The 16,328-nt window shown below is 47.0% G+C and overlaps 1 protein-coding gene across 1 annotated transcript in view; it reads left to right on the forward strand.

The window, feature by feature from the left end:
• The window catches only part of DOC2A (double C2 domain alpha), a 142,385-nt gene that overhangs the window by 29,896 nt on the left and 96,161 nt on the right, over positions 1–16,328 (forward strand). The window contains exon 3 of the mRNA XM_068243785.1: positions 5,792–5,871. Within this exon, the coding sequence (XP_068099886.1) occupies positions 5,792–5,871 (80 nt within the window). The remainder of the gene's footprint in view (positions 1–5,791; positions 5,872–16,328) is intronic.

Here is a 16,328-nt window from a genome sequence, read left to right on the forward strand (position 1 = left end):
AAAATGGGCTACCTAAATCTAAATACAAATGGTAAAGTGTTGGCTGCCAGGATCGGGATTGATCCTTCAGGTGACATTGCTGTGCTCGAGCCATGTATGGATGCATCCCGTGGCTATGGCCAAGGCATGCATCTGACTGTTTCTATGGAGAAGAAAAGAGGGATAATGGTGTGGCGGATAACAGAGCAGCTTCTGGCTGGAGGTGTAGGGAGGGGATCAGTGGGATCAGGTGTCGTCCAGGCATCAGGGGTGTAACTAGAGGAGAGCAGCCCCTGCAATTGCGGGGGGCCTAGAGCGGTGGGGGGCTCCAGCTACTAACCTCCCCTTCCTCCGATACAGGGGACCATCCTTCAGATCAGGTGTTTTGTGACTACACTTGTTATGGGTGTGGTGATCCTGGTGGCCACACTTGTTTTAAAGTGAACCTCCAGACTAAAAATCGACTCAGCAGCACTGAAAAGACTTGGTGTTTCTTTAACAGTTTCACAGCATCAGAACTTTGTTTTTCTTATACAAGCCTCATTTTTAGCTGCACAGAAGAAAACTGCCCAGGCATTTTTCCCCTGATGCTGTGCAAAGCATGATGGGATTTCTGATGTTGTTGTTCTCGTTCTGCTGTTTTGGTGCAATTTTTTTTTTTACATTTTGAATCTGACATTTGAAGCCTAGTGTGTGTAGCTGGGAGGGGTTATCAGGACACAGGACAGTTGGAACTGTGTCTCATGCTCCCTGTCACCTCCTTTCATCCAAAAAGATGGCAGCCCCCATGAATCACAAACATTTGCCAATTCTTTTAAAACAGGGTGGGTAAAAGATTATATTACCTATCTATACTAATTAACATAACTAATGTAACTTAGGGCCTGTACACACTGAAAAACGCAGGCAAAAACGCAAGCGCATGCGTTTTTAAAGTGCCTGTAGTTTTAAAAACGCATGCGCTTTTGCCTGCGTTTTTTGTGCGTTTGCGTTTTTCTTGTAATTGCTGATTGGCTAAAGAATCCTTTGTTTTTTTTTCTAGTTTACATTTCAACAGGAATCAGGACATTGCAGAGTCTTCTGGGATACTGACTTCTGAAAAACGCAGGCAAAAACGCAAGCGCATGCGTTTTTAATGCGTTTTTCATGCGCTGCGCTTAAAAAAGCGCAGCAGGCACTGCGTTTGCGTTTTTTTTAAAAACGCATCGCACCAGTGTGTACAAGTCATCACGATTTTCATTCTTTTTCAAAAGACCTTGCGTTTTTAAAAACACATGCGTTTTTAAAAACGCAACGCAAGCGCAGCAGTGTGTACAGGCCCTTAATGACAGTTTGTTTGTATAGGCTGAAGTTCCCCTTTAAGACCCTTGTGAAATGGGCCCCAGGCCATGAAGGACACCAAGGGGAGACAAGGGAAGGGGTGTAAACATTGGGGGGCCCCCATCAATGTTTAGCTAGGGGGCCCCATGGATTGTGATTATGCCACTACCAGGTGTATACAAAATAGAGAAGAAATTTGGGGGAAACTTGGGCGCCTGAGATAGCCGCGGGTAGATTTACAGATATTCCACTATTAAGGCTCTGTGTCATTACGATAGTGAAATATCTGTAATGTTCACTCATATTTTACTATCACCAAATGTAACCTGACCCCATTCTTCCCAACTCTATTCTCTATGGGTGTCTAACCCTAACTAACTCCACCGCCCAACGAACAGACCACATAGCCAATGTGTAACTTTTAGTGACCCCCCCACCCAACTGATGCCTAGCCTGACCTTGAACCAACCTCCCCCCCCAACCGATGAATAACCCTAACCAACCCCCCGCAACTGATGCCTGACCATCCCACTCCCGCCATAATTCCTACTGATATCTACAGTACGTCCCTATCTATGCCTAACCCCACCCGTTATACAGAATGTGGCTACAAATATTGGACACACCTGCTATTTTATCGGGCACCAAAGGCACCGGGGAAGTTTGGGCGCCACCATAGGCCTCCAGTGCCTGCGTTTTGTAGCCACAGTTCATATGGCAGGGGCCCCAACGACTGCTATTTAATCGCCTTCCTCCAATACCCAAATTTCCAGCTGAAGCTGCTAAAGGTGGCCATTATCCTGGGCTCCTATTGCGGTGCCTCCGGGACTCCAGTTTCCTGCTTGCACCTACCCTGTGTGTACGTAACATCAGGGGTGCTCTGCATTTCTGACGTCTTTACGGCTGGATATTACAGCAAAGTCCCCATCATCTGGAACGTAGGCAACTGGAAGTCTCAACTAACCGGCATGGATAACAGGGACTTACTTACCGAGCCTCCAGCGACGTCTAGCAGCCTTCCTGCAGCACCCAGTGGGCTCTTAAAGAGAACCAGAGATGAAGCACCCTCATGTATTTTACCTTATAAATCAGTGGGAACATGACAGTAAACACCTAATCTGATCTTTGTTTCATTGTTCTCTGCTAAATCTGCCTATTATCAGACCTGATAAGAATCCCTGACTGAGCACTCAGTCTAGCTTTGCTACGGAAAGATTATAGCTGAGTCTGTCTTCTCTGGTGTCTTTTCAAGCCCAAGCCTGCCCCCTTGTGGCTCTGCTATAATGACTCAGCTATAATTATTCCCTGCAAAGCCAGACTAAATGCTCAGTCCGGGATTCTTATCACAGCTGATAACAGACACTTTTAGCAGTGAGGATGAAACAGAGAGCATGGTAAGCGTTTTCTCTAATGTACTTACCGATATATATGGTAAAATACACAAGGGTGCTTCGTCTTTGGTTCCCTTTAAGTAGGCTAGGTAAGTATTATGGGGAGGGTTGGGCTTGACCCCCCAACAAAACTTTGATGGGCCACCAATGTTCTCACCCCTTCCCTCGCCTTCTCTTCGTGCCCATCCCGGCCTGGGGGCCCATCTCACAAGGGTCATAAAACAGGTGTGGCCATCATCGCAGGAGCTCCTCCCCTCTAGTTACGCCCCCAGGCGATCCCCGCTGATGCCAGATACCGGGGACTCTGCTGTGTATTGAGTGCCGTATTTCATCTGTCTGCCGGAGGAGAAGTCAGAGTGCTTTATAACTGCACAGTAATGAATCATAATTGTCTCCCGTCTGAAGCGAGAGATCATTGCTGAAGATAAACTGGCGACCGCCGCTGCCACATCTGAGAAGTGCTAGACGCATAGGTCACTGCGCTCCGGACCCCTCGCTGTCATGTCATCTATTGTTCCCGTTACACTAATATCATTGATATTTACAGAATGGAGCTCTCGGAAGGGTTAATGAACTAAAACCTCATCTGTCATGTATAACAAGGAGCAGCAATGACAGCCTACTTAATGGTTCCCCTTTAAAGAGGCCCTGTGGTGACAGGTAGTATAATGCATGAAAGTATTCAGGATGCTCACTGTTAAAATAACGACCCCGGTTTCAGCATCAGAAACACTTCCTATAGCTAAACACCAAGTGGCCAAAAAAGAGACACCCTCTAATAACAAGTTGGTCCACATTTAGCTCTGATCACAGCTGATATCCTTCTCGGCATGGACTCCGCAAGATGCAGATGCCGTTGCTGATGTGGAGGAATGTTGGCCCATGCTGACATAATCAGTGCTGGATTTACCATAAGGCACGGTAGGCAAGTGCCTACAGGCGCCTCCCTCCCTCCTTCCCTATGCAGTGTCCCGAGCAGAGTGTAAATGAGAGGTTACTCACCGTGCTCACGGCATTCCACTGATGAGATCTACCTTCAGTCAGGGGCACCCCGAGCTATGTAATACTTGGGTGGCACCTCTAGCTACTTAATACTAAGGATACTTGGAAGCAAAGGAAGTAAGGGAAAAGTGACAGCTGGAACAGCCAGCACACTTGCGGTGAGGTTAAGCAGGGGGCTTGTGGGTTCATGTAAAGTGAAGTCCAAGGTGCCAGGACATCTGTGCCTATAGGCTCCTGTGATGTAAATCCAGGCCTGGACATAATGGCAGCTTTAAGTTGGGTCAGATTGGATGGTGGCGTTTCCAAGCTTTTCAACTTCGTCCCACAAATACTCAATAGCATTGTAGTCAGGAGACTGAGCTGGCCATGGAAGCAGGTTAAACTCTCATGTTCCTCAAAGCAATTTGAGACCCATCCAGCACAGCGGTAAGTGCCCACAACAGGCCTCTTTTCCTATTTTTCTGTGATACCAAAGGCACTCTTGATGGTCTCCTGCTGCTACAGCCCATCCTTTGCACAGTCCGTCCTTTGAACAGTCCATCCTTGTTGTGCGTTGGGGTATGCTTTGTGATGCACCTGCATTGAATTCAGCTGTAATTTGTCTTGTTGTTGCCCTTCTGTTGCTGTGGACCATGCGTGCCACTCGCCTTTCACCTCTCTCATTCACCAGCCTTTTTCAACCAGAATAGTCCTTATCGCTTGAAGTCCCCCCCCCCCCCCCCCCCCCAATTGCCACTCTCTAAACACCCGAGATACTGTTAGAAAATCCTAAAAGAGTTTGAGAGATGCTAGCACCAGCTCTTCTTGCACCGACGATCATCACTCCATCAGTCAATTAAAGGGACTCTGACCAGTAAATAAAGTCAAAATCTGAACTTACCTGGGGCTTTCTCCAGCTCACCATAGGTCGGGAGGTCCCTCGGCGTCCTTCTGGCTCTTCTCTCAGGCCCTGCTCCGAAATGGCTCCCGGCAACCCCGGGACCGAGTGTCGGGCTCCTTCTTCCAGAAAGATGACGTCAGTCGTCACCACGCCGGCCGACTCGCGTCATCACGCCGGCCGGCGTGACAGTACTGCGCATGCTGCGCACGTCACTCTGCGTCACTGCTGGGCTTATTTACTTTCAAGAAAGGGGTGTCTCTAGTTTTTTGGTCAGTGTATATTGGTATGTAAACTCGCGCTCCTAGTCAGGATTAGCCTCAGGGGCGCCTCTGGCCATTTTGTCACTGCAGGCGAGGAAACCTGTTGCCTTATACACTGTACCAGCAGCCTGGGGGGAAAATCTACCCCCTTCCCCCCTGGCCAGTCTGTTCTGGAATTCCTTGTACCTGCTTCCATAGAAAGTCACCATCCTCCTCTTCTGATGTGTTTTTTTTCACATCATAAAGAGGGGTGGGACAGGGGTCACACAGACACTCTATAGATGCCGAGATAACACTAATAAGGGAATGTCATACAAAGTGTTGTTGTAGAGAAAAGGTTTGTAGATACCTTATGAGAGGCTGAGCAGCAGATGCTTTCATTAGAACTTTTTCTCTTCGCACCCTTAGTTTTCAGTCTCTAAGGACAGGAAAAATAAACTCCCCCCCCCCCCCCCCCCTGGAAGCCGTTCCTCGATAAATCTCCGATCCAGGCAATTGCCTTATCAGCTGGTGCCTAGAGGTGCCTCTGATTAGCCTAGGGTCTTTAGTTATGCAGGATTTCCCTCCCAGAGCAGGAGACCGGGGCACTTGCCTTGTTCACATCAGGTTATAGAGAGAGCTGGTGAGTGGTTTGTAAATTAGCATAAGAGGGCGATAAGCTATGTGCAGAACTTGCAGTCATAACTCCCTTGTCTGGGTCACATCAGGTTATAGAGAGAGATTCAATCAAAGATGATCGAATCTGGTGGCCATCTGTAAGTGTAAATATAAAACTTTATTTGGAATGCACAAATGTCAAACGATATTCAGATTCGTTGCCCAAATCTAACAACACTCAACTTAAATTGTATGTTAGTATTGGTCAGGCTCATTGACAAGGAAACCTGGGGGGGGGGGGGGGGGGGGGTTGGGGGTGTTTATACAACCATCTGTCTGATTTAAACATCTTCTTTCTTCAGCTGCCCTGGGAACACTGGAGTTCGAATTATTTTATGACCCAGAACAATGCCTGTTGCAGTGCAGCATCCTGAAAGCAAAGGTAAGTGACTGCAGAGGAGGTGTGGCCATGTCTACATGGGTAGAGCCAGAGAGAGGCCACACCCTTGTGTGAAAGTTGAAATCAGGCTTGTGTTTGGCGTGTCCATTTAATAGCGCAATTTCATAAAAACTCTTTTATATTTTTAGTTTATGATGTGATCTATTTTATCATAGCTCCTAAATGTCCTTTAATCGGAAGGACAGCCCCTCTTTTGAAACTAAATCCCTCTGTCCCTCTTTCTTCCTCATTTGTCCCTCTTTCAGGACTGATGTACAGATCTGTGTCGATATATATATCTACTGAAAAATGAGTTTAACTGGCTCTAAACTTTATTCCCATCGTTTAAATTGAATTATTTCTTATTTTCAACGGTTAAAATGAAGGAAAACTACTGATGATAGAAAGGACAAGTGTGGTTTGAGTGATAAAATGACATCTTTTGCCTCTGAATTATTTGTGATATGCATGATGAGGGGCGTGGCGGGGGTGTGGTTAGAGGTGTGGCAGGGGTGTGTCTTAAAGTGTCCCTCCTCCTTTTCTCAAAATGTTGGGAGGTATGATTGTATTGAGCACGGAAGCAACTCGTGCCATAGATCAATTGCAAACTACGGTATTACTGATCGTTCATAGCACCTTTACAATTAGTACAGATAAGATAGGAAAGAGCGATTCCTGGTGAATCAGGGCTAGTCATCCGTAGGATGTACAACCACGGTTTTATTCACAATCAAATCAACAAAAATCATTAAAACCACATCATCACTTCAGCATCTTAACCAGTTTAAGGACTGTAAGACAATCATATCCTATATGGATAGATCCGATATAAAATACTGTCACTTTACATATACCCCATGAAATCCATTGCAGAGGTCACATGGTACAATCTGCGTTCAGCAACAAAGTGCTGGTAAAAAGCATTTATACAATGTATCATATTCAGGTGCTAAATAGAGATTTATAGGACATCCTCCCCTATTGTATCCATTTACATGTCTGTTCTTGTCTTAACCACTTAAGGACCACAGGCTTAAAGGATACCCGAACTGACATGTGAAATGATGAAATAGACATGTGTATGTACAGTGCCTAGCACACAAATAACTATGCTGTGTTCCTTTCTTTCTTTCTCTGCCTGAAAGAGTTAAATATCAGGTATGCAAGTGGCTGACTCAGTCCTGACTCAGACAGGAAGTGACTACAGTGTGACCCTCACTGATAAGAAATTCCAACTATAAAACACTTTCCTAGTAGAACATGGCTTCTGAGAGCAAGAAAGAGGTAAAAAGGGGAATTTCTTATCAGTGAGGTTCACACTGTAGTCACTTCCTGTCTGAGTCAGAACTGAGTCAGCCACTTACATACCTGATATTTAACTCTTTCAGGGAGAGAAAGAAAAAAAGGAACACAGCATAGTTATTTGTGTGCTAGGCACTGTACATACCCATGTCTATCTCATTATGTCACATTTCAGTTCGGGTATCCTTTAAACCCCCCTAAAGACCAGGCCGTTTTTTACAAAAATGGGCCACTGCAGCTTTAAGGCCTCGCTGCAGCATAACTCAGCACATAAGTGATTCCCCCGCCCCCTTTTCTGCCCACCAACAGGGCTTTCTGTTGGTAGGCAATGATCGCTCCCCCAATATTTATTTTTTTTAATAAATATTTATTTGATTTTTTTTAAATAAATTAGATTTTTTTTAACAGTCCGCCCGTCCACCAGCCAATCACCGTGATCAGCTATCATAGGCATCAGCCTATGACAGCTGATCACTTCAGTGTCTCCCAGGGGGACAGCTGTGTCACACGGCTGTCCCCAGTACAGTCCCCAGCCAAAGATCGCAGCGCTGCACTATGTAAATAGACTGCGTTTCGCCGTCAGTCTCCGAGCGGCGATAGCCGCTGGGAGTCTGATGGCAGAGTGGAGCTCCGTCATCCAAGTGGAGATGCACGCGCGATCTCCTGCAAAACACGCCCCAAGGACTTTACGCCAATCGGTGTAAGGCGGTCCTGGGGGAGCCACCGCATTCACGCGCATCCATCGGCGTGACGCGGTCTTAAAGAGGTTACCGTGTGTACACACCCTTTTGGAAATCAGTTGCCCAATTATTAGGGGAGGTTTTGGAAACGCAGGTAGAATGCAAGCCACTCACCCTACTACTGGGTTACAAATCAACCCTGTAAAATTAATAAACTCACTGTTATTATTCTCAATGCCGCTAAATGTTCTATTGCAGCCCTATGGCAGTCCCAGTCTCCCCTAATAAAGGGAATCATTCATTGGGAAAATCTTGGAGGTAAAACAGATGGAGAAGATGACCAAATCAGCAGATTTTGGCACAGCTCTGAGAGCCGAGGCGCCGAAACTGGGCACCCCACAGAAGCAATGCTTTGCTGCGCGAGGCGCGTAGCGGTAATCCGGGGCTCAGGCGGCTGCCAGACCCCATATTACATCTCCCTCAGAGTTGTGACAACTCGGAGGGGGAATAGTATTTAACGCCGCCACGGAGTTTAGCGGCAGCGGTGAGAGCCGTCATTCGCGGCGTCGAATTAATATGCACTCAGGAGATTGAATAGCACTGTTGATCAGTTTGATGCTACAGTATATGGCACCCCTGGGAGATTTGGAAAATTGTACAGGACTAGAGTTGGCTCGAACCTCCGATTTTCGGTTCACGAACCGCGAACGCGAACTTCCGCAAATGTTCGGTTCACGTGAACTTTCGCGAACCGCAATAGACTTCAATGGGGGGGACTTTGAAAACTAGAAACACTTATGCTGGCCACAAAAGTGATGGAAAATATGTTTCAAGGGGTCTAATACCTGGAGGAGGGCATGGCGGAGTGGGATACATGCCAAAAGTCCCGGGGAAAAATCTGGATGTGACGCAAAGCAGCGTTTTAAGGGCAGAAATCACATTGAATACTAAATTGCAGGCCTAAAGTGCTTTAAAACATCTTGCATGTGTATACATCAATCAGGTAGTGTAATTAGAGTACTGCTTCACACTGACACACCAAACTCACTGTGTAACGCACCGCAAACAGCTGTTTGCGTAGTGACGGCCGTGCTGGACTGGTGCGCAACATGGCAAGATTGCTCTCCCTCACTCAGTGATGTCAGGTAATGTCCGATTGCCTTGTCAACTTTCGATGGTTCTTTCTCTACCATTGTTAAAGCTTACATCTATTTTTTTAAATACTTGTTCTGCTTGCTGTTCAGTACTTGCAACGAGAATCTTTTATGGAGGGCAAGTCTACCATTGTGAGTGACCACGGGTAATGGCTGGGGAATCAGGGTTCGATTTCGGTCCAGAGTGGGAGCCTGAGAACTGGCTACCACCACCACACATCCAAGTAAGGACCCATTTGCTGTATAAGTAACGTACCTGCCCTGACCATGCTTTGCAGACCAGGCATCTGTGGTCAGATGGACCCTTGACCCAGCGCAAGATGAACCATATCGAAAGCATTTGCCAAGAATGTATTATGGAGGGCAAGTCTGCCATTCATTCAACTGTTTGAAACTTTCCATGGTACTTTCTCAGTAGCATGGTGACCACGGGTAATGGCTGGGGAAACCTGGTTTGATTCCGGTCCGGAATGGGAGCCTAAGAAACGGCTACCACCACCACACATCCAAGGAAGGCAGCAGGCATGGCATGCACCTCCCGAGGTAGTGACCAAAAATAACAATACAGGAGGACTTTCGAGGCCCTGCTGTATATGAGATGAATCAACTTTAAATCCTTTAACAAGAATCTGTTATGGAGGGCAAGCCTGCCATCCATTCAAGTGAAAGGTATGCACTGACTGTCAAGTATAATACAATGTGCAGTGAAAGGTATGCAGTGACTACAAACAGCTGTTTGTGTAGTGACGGCGGTGCTGGACTGGTGCGCACCATGACGAGAGTGCAGGTGATGGCGGCTTTCCAGCCCATATGGAGTAGGAGTAGGTGGGAGGTTAGTGTTAGGAGTAGGTGAGGGGTGAGTGTTTTGAGTAGGTCGGAGGAGGTTATTGTTAGGAGTAGGTGGGGGAGGTTAGTGTTAGGAGTACAGTAGGTAGGAGGATGTTAGTGTGAGGAGTAGGTGGGGGATGTTAGTGTGCGGAGTAGGTGGGAGGAGGTTAGTGTTAGGAGTAGGTGGGGGAGGTTAGTGTTAGGAGTACAGTAGGTGGGGGGAGGTTAGTGTTAGGAGTAGGTGGGAGGAGGTTAGTGTTAGGAGAAGGTGGGGAGAGGTTAGTGTTAGGAATAGCTGGGGGGAGGTTAGTGTTAGGAGTAGGTGGGGGGAGGTTAGTGTTAGGAGTAGGTGGGAGGAGGTTAGTGTTAGGAGAAGGTGGGGAGAGGTTAGTGTTAGGAATAGCTGGGGGGAGGTTAGTGTTAGGAGTAGGTGAGGGGAGGTTAGTGTTAGGAGTCGGTGGGAGGAGGTTAGTGTTAGGAGTAGGTGGGAGGAAGTTAGTGTTAGGAGTAGGTGGGAGGAGGTTAGTGTTAGGAGTAGGTGAGGGGAGGTTAGTGTTAGGAGTAGGTGGGGGGAGGTTAGTGTTAGGAGTAGGTGGGAGGAGGTTAGTGTTAGGAGTAGGTGCGGGGAGGTTAGTGTTAGGAGTAGGTAGGGGGATGCTAGTGTGAGGGGTAGGTGGGGGGATGTTAGTGTGAGGAGTAGGTAGGGGGAAGGTTAGTGTTAGGAGTAGGTGGGGAGAGGTTAGTGTGAGGAGTAGGTGGGGAGAGGTTAATGTTAGGAGTAGGTGGGGGGAGGTTAGTGTTAGGAGTGGGTGGGGGGAGGTTAGTGTTAGGAGTGGGTGTGGGGAGGTTAGTGTGAGGAGTAGGTGGGGGGATGTTAGTGTGAGGAGTAGGTGGGGAGAGGTTAATGTTAGGAGTAGGTGGGGGGAGGTTAGTGTTAGGAGTGGGGGGAGGTTAGTGTTAGGAGTGGGTGGGGGGAGGTTAGTGTGAGGAGTGGGTGGGGGGAGGTTAGTGTGAGGAGTAGGTGGGGGGATGTTAGTGTGAGGAGTAGGTGGGGGGAAGGTTAGTGTTAGGAGTAGGTGGGGGGAGGTTAGTGTTAGGAGTAGGTGGGGGGAAGGTTAGTGTTAGGAGTAGGTGGGGGGAGGTTAGTGTTAGGAGTAGGTGGGGGAAGGTTAGTGTTAGGAGTAGGTGTGGGGAGGTTAGTGTTAGGAGTAGGTGTGGGGAGGTTAGTGTTAGGAGTAGGTGTGGGGAGGTTAGTGTTAGGAGTAGGTAGGGGGAGAGTAGTGTTAGGAGTAGGTGGGGGGAGGGTAGTGTTAGGAGTAGATGAGTAGAGATGGCCCGAACGGTTTGCGAACTGCGAACATATGGCATGTTCGACCTACCCCCATACATCATCATGAAGCCAAACGTTGACCCCTTACCTCTCAGTCAGAAGACACATGGCAATCAATCAGCTAGCACACGCTTCTGGACCGCCCCCGCCCTATCAAAAAGCAGTTGCGGTGGCCATATTGCATTCATTGTCTTTCTGACTGTTAGTGGGAGTAGGGACAGATAGCCAGGCATTAGCCAGGCCTGTGTTCTTGTTCCTCACTTGCTGTGAAAGCACCCCAAACAGCCCTTTTGAGGGCTAGCACATCGGTCTCCTGTGTGTTTTTTTTTTTTTGGTGTGTGACACCCCACAGTTCCCACAGTCCACTGACACCCAGAGCTGTGTGCACACTACTGCTGTTGCCCCATTAAGTTACAAGCACAGAACCACTCCAGTGCATTATTATTTCACTGTATTCTGATAGTACTATTGCATTTCTCTGTGTGACACTCCACAGCCCACTGACACCCAGAGATTCTACTGTTGGGATTTCCTCACATTCGTTTTGTCTGGCGCCCATACTTAATGTACGCTGCTGCAGCAGACGGTTTGGGGGAAGGTAGGGGAAACAAACCTCCAAAATGAGTAGATGTTCTATGAAAGCCCTGCAGGAACCAGCAGCCTCCAGCCTGAATGAAATATAGCTGCCACTCATTCCCAGCAGCTCACACAGCCCGGCAATCACTCTGACAGGTAAAATACCATCTGTGCTCAGAGTTGAAGCTAAACATAATAACTTAATTATATGTGTGTAAAAAACTCCCTCCGCTTCGCCATCCAATGCGGCTCCGTCCAACTGAGAATTCTTTCACGGAACCCTGAGAGTCCTTGTTCACAGAAGGAAAACATTATCCGGTTTCTAAGCCGAGTTTATTTGCCGTATAATGCAACATGATTGCCGATTGGCGTTCCGCACTCGTGTTACTATTTGCCATAATGAAGAAACAGAATTCAATTAGATCAGATCATTTATTGATGCGTCTCCCCATCGTGAGGCACGCTGTGGCGAGAGAACAGAACGCGCGGTCGGCATGTCTCGCTCAGCGTGGAGGAGACAGACACAGGAGACCATGGTGGAGGGGGCTGGTGGTGGGGGGGCCTCTACGCCCCACCAGCTGGGCCACCAACCACATAGCTTGGAGTTTGACGAGTAAGAGTGCTCTCGCACGTATCCCTGCATTTGTTGGACGTTCCCTACTTCTGCGTTTTGTGATTTTTCGCATCCGAGTCTCCTTTTATTGTTTGCGTTTTGGATATGAAATTGTACAGATTCACATATAGACACAAGATACATAGATACACAGAGACAGTAACGTCAGTGGCGTACTAAGCAGGGTGCACGTGGGGAACCACACCGGGTGTCACCATTGAAGGGCAGAGGAGATAGAGGCTCCAGCTGACATTGCCAATTAGCTTTGTGCAGTCTGGGGACAAGGGGAGGGGCTCCAACATCATTCCTCCCTCCCTCTCCATGGGCCCCCCCTCCTGTGTCCCTCTGTAGGGACGCTCATGCGGATTTTGCAGAATTGGAATTTCCGCATTTCTGAGCGGAAATACTTATTTCTGTGTGGAACTGGATATTGGAAAACTCGGAAATCGGATTTTGGCAGAAATACCACATTACAGCAACTCGGTGATTTCAGACCAGTCACAGAACTCGGAAGCATTGGACCAATCAGAGATTGCAGAAACAACTCCGAAGTATTTGGTCAATCAGAGAATTCAAAAATTGACCAAAATAGTTACTCATCGGAGCTCGGAAATAACCAAATCAGAAAAATCAGATTTTGGCAGAAATGCTGCATTACAGCATAACAACGGGCAACGGCACTGCTTGTGAGTGAATCTCACCTGATCCTGATGTGCCCATTCTCCTCGGCAGCCGGCCGCTCGCTTTACTTCCTGTTTCCTGCATGTCAAGACAAGACAAATAACATTTATATCGTAGATAATAGGATAACAGAGGCGCCAACAGGATAAAAAACACTAAAAGAACTTAAAAACCCATCTTGGTAATAGAGGAGGCAGTGGTGGACTCACCCCCTCCAAGCAGAACACACGACTGTGGATTTTCAGTCAAAACAATTTTATTGGATACTCCAAATAAAGTGCAACGCGTTTCACGGGATACAAACCCGCTTCATCAGGCAATAACAGATAGGAGTAAACAGCATCTGCCAGTATCATCAACACAGAGGCGCTCAGTGTTGATGATACTGGCAGATGCTGTTTACTCCTATCTGTTATTGCCCGATGAAGTGGGTTTGTATCCCATGAAACGCGTTGCACTTTATTTGGAGTATCCAATAAAATTGTTTTGACTGAAAATCCACAGTCGTGTGTTCTGCTTGGAGGGGGTGAGTCCACCACTGCCTCCTCTATTACCAAGATGGGTTTTTAAGTTCTTTTAGTGTTTTTTATCCTATTGGCGCCTCTGTTATCCTATTATCTACATCAAGTCCACCCTTGGTGGAGTGTTGTACCCTTCCTTCTTCAACTACAGAGAGCGACTTTTTAATCCTGAGTGGGGTCAGGACAATCTCCCCACCTGCTTTGACAGTGGTTGCCTACTTGGTAACCCTGGTTTGTGAGTATTAAATTAATATTATTACTCTATCAATTATACCTTACCAGTACATACTACACTATATTGGGCTCTTGGTGTTCTCTCTTTTTCTCAACATTTATATCGTGCTTTTCTCCTGGCGGACTGAACAGGCAGAGCCAAGATTCGAACCCTGGTCTCCTGCATCAGAGGCAGAGCCCTAAACCATTACACCATCCAGCCACTATAATACATAACACATATAACACACAACATGCAGAGATCGGACGGGCAAACAGCGTCTGGCTGCCAAGGAGCATGGACGCATCAGGATCAGGTGAGACTCACCCACAAGACACACCGCTATGTCCGGGGGGAGGCAGGAGGGGGGCCATGGAGAGGGTTGGAGGAAGGATTTAAGCCCCCCCTCCCTCCACCACCAAGGATGTCACATGGAGGGGTTAGGCGTCAGTCAGGGTGTTTGTGCAGGGGGGGGGGGGGGGGTTGTTAGGGTTAGACGTCAGGTAGGACGTTTTTGCAGGGGTGGTTAGGGTCAGGCGTCAGGGGGTAGTGGGTTTTGTGTGAGTAGGATTAGGTTTAGCCATAGTAAAATATGTGTGTTTGATACCAATATTTTACACTTTAGTAGTAAAATATCAGTATTAAATACTGATATTTTAGTATCGGTATTACTGGGCACCCAAATTTCCAAGCACCTTTTTCCGATAGACGCTCCTCAACCCCGCTCCCCCCCCCCCCCCCCCCCCACACACACACACCTAAAAATAAAAATGTCTGATGGGGGGAGTCTGTTAATAACCAGCACTGGGTGTCAAGTACCCTAGGTATGCCACTGACATACTGTATGTGCAGAAGCACATACGCAGGAGATACAGTAGCAAGAAAAAGTATGTGAACCCTTTGGAGTTATATGGATTTCTGCACAAATTGGTCATAAAATGTGATCTGATCTTCATCCAAGTCACAGCAATAGACAATCCCAGTATGCTTAAACTAATACCACACAAATACTTAAATGTTTCCATGTTTTTTTTTTAACACACCATGTAAACATTCACAGTGCTAGTGGAAAAAGTATGTGAACACTTGGATTTAATAACTGGTTGAACCTCCTTTGGCAGCAATACCTTCATTCAAACGTTTTCTGTAGTTGCAGATCAGACGTGCACAACTGTCAGGAGTAATTCTTGACCATTCCTCTTTGCAGAACGGTTTCAGTCCAGCAATATTCTTGTGATGTTTGGTGTAAATCGCTTTCTTGAGGTCATGCCACGGCATCTCAATCGGATTGAGGTCAGGACTCTGACTGGGCCACTCCAGGAGGCATATTTTCTTCTGTTTAAGCCATTCTGTTGTTGATTTACTTCTATGCTTTAGGTCGTTGTCCTGTTGCAACATCCATCTTCTGCTGAGATTCAGCTGGTGGACAGATGGCCCTAAATTCTCCTGAAAAATGTCTTGATAAACTTAGGAATTCATTTTTCCTTCGATGATAGCAATCCGTTCAGGCCCTGACACAGCAAAGCAGCCCCAAAACATGATGCCCCCACCACCATACTTCACAGTTGGGATGAGGTTTTGATGTTGGTGTGTTGTGCCTCTTTTTCTCCACACATTCACACAAAACTTTGGTTTTATCTGTCCACAGAATATTGTGGCAGTACTGCTGTGGAACATCCAGGTGCTCTTTTGCAAACTTTAAATGTGCAGCAATGTTTTTTCTTTGGACAGCAGTGGCTTCCTCTGTGGTATCCTCCCATGAACTCCATTCTTGTTTAGTGTTTTACGTATCGTAGATTCCCTAACATGGATGTTAGCATATGCCAGAGACTATTGTAAGTCTTTAGCTGACACTCTAGGATTCTTCTTCACCTCATTGAGCATTCTGTGCTGTGCTCTTGCAGACTTCTTTACAGGACGGCCACTCCTACGGAGAGCAGCAGCAGTGCTGAACTTTCTCCATTTATAGACAATTTGTCTTGCCATGAACTGATGAACTGCAAGGCTTTTGGAGATACTTTTATAACCCTTTCCAGCTGATCTTTATGCAAGTCCACAATTCTTAATCATAGTTTTTCTTAGAGCTCTTTTGTGCGAGGCGTCATTCACATCAGGGGAGGCTTCTTGGGAAAAGCAAACCCCAAAACCGGTGTGTGATTTTTATAGGGCAGGGCAGCTGTAACCAACACCTCCAATCTCATCTCATTTATTGGACACCTCACTCAAATTAGATCCTGGAGATGTCATTAGTCTAAAGTTTCACATACTGGCCCATATGCAATTCACTTTTTCACCTGAGTTATCTCCTAGGACAGTGGTGGCCAACCTTTTCGAGACTGAGTGCCCAAACTTCAACTCAAAAGTCTCTTGTCTCTCGTAAAGTGCCAACATGCTAATTTGAACAAAATGACCCCCCCCTCCTCAGAACATAAGAGATGACAAATACCAGGCCATCAAACCTACAGAGACCAGATTTTTCTGGGTTCAACCTTGGACAGGGGAGGGGGGTGTTGAAAAAATGGGTTTGGCCATGACATTGTATGGGCGGTTCTAACGTAATG

The sequence above is a fragment of the Hyperolius riggenbachi genome, chromosome 7 (genome assembly GCF_040937935.1).
Source record: "Hyperolius riggenbachi isolate aHypRig1 chromosome 7, aHypRig1.pri, whole genome shotgun sequence".
NCBI lineage: Eukaryota > Metazoa > Chordata > Amphibia > Anura > Hyperoliidae > Hyperolius > Hyperolius riggenbachi.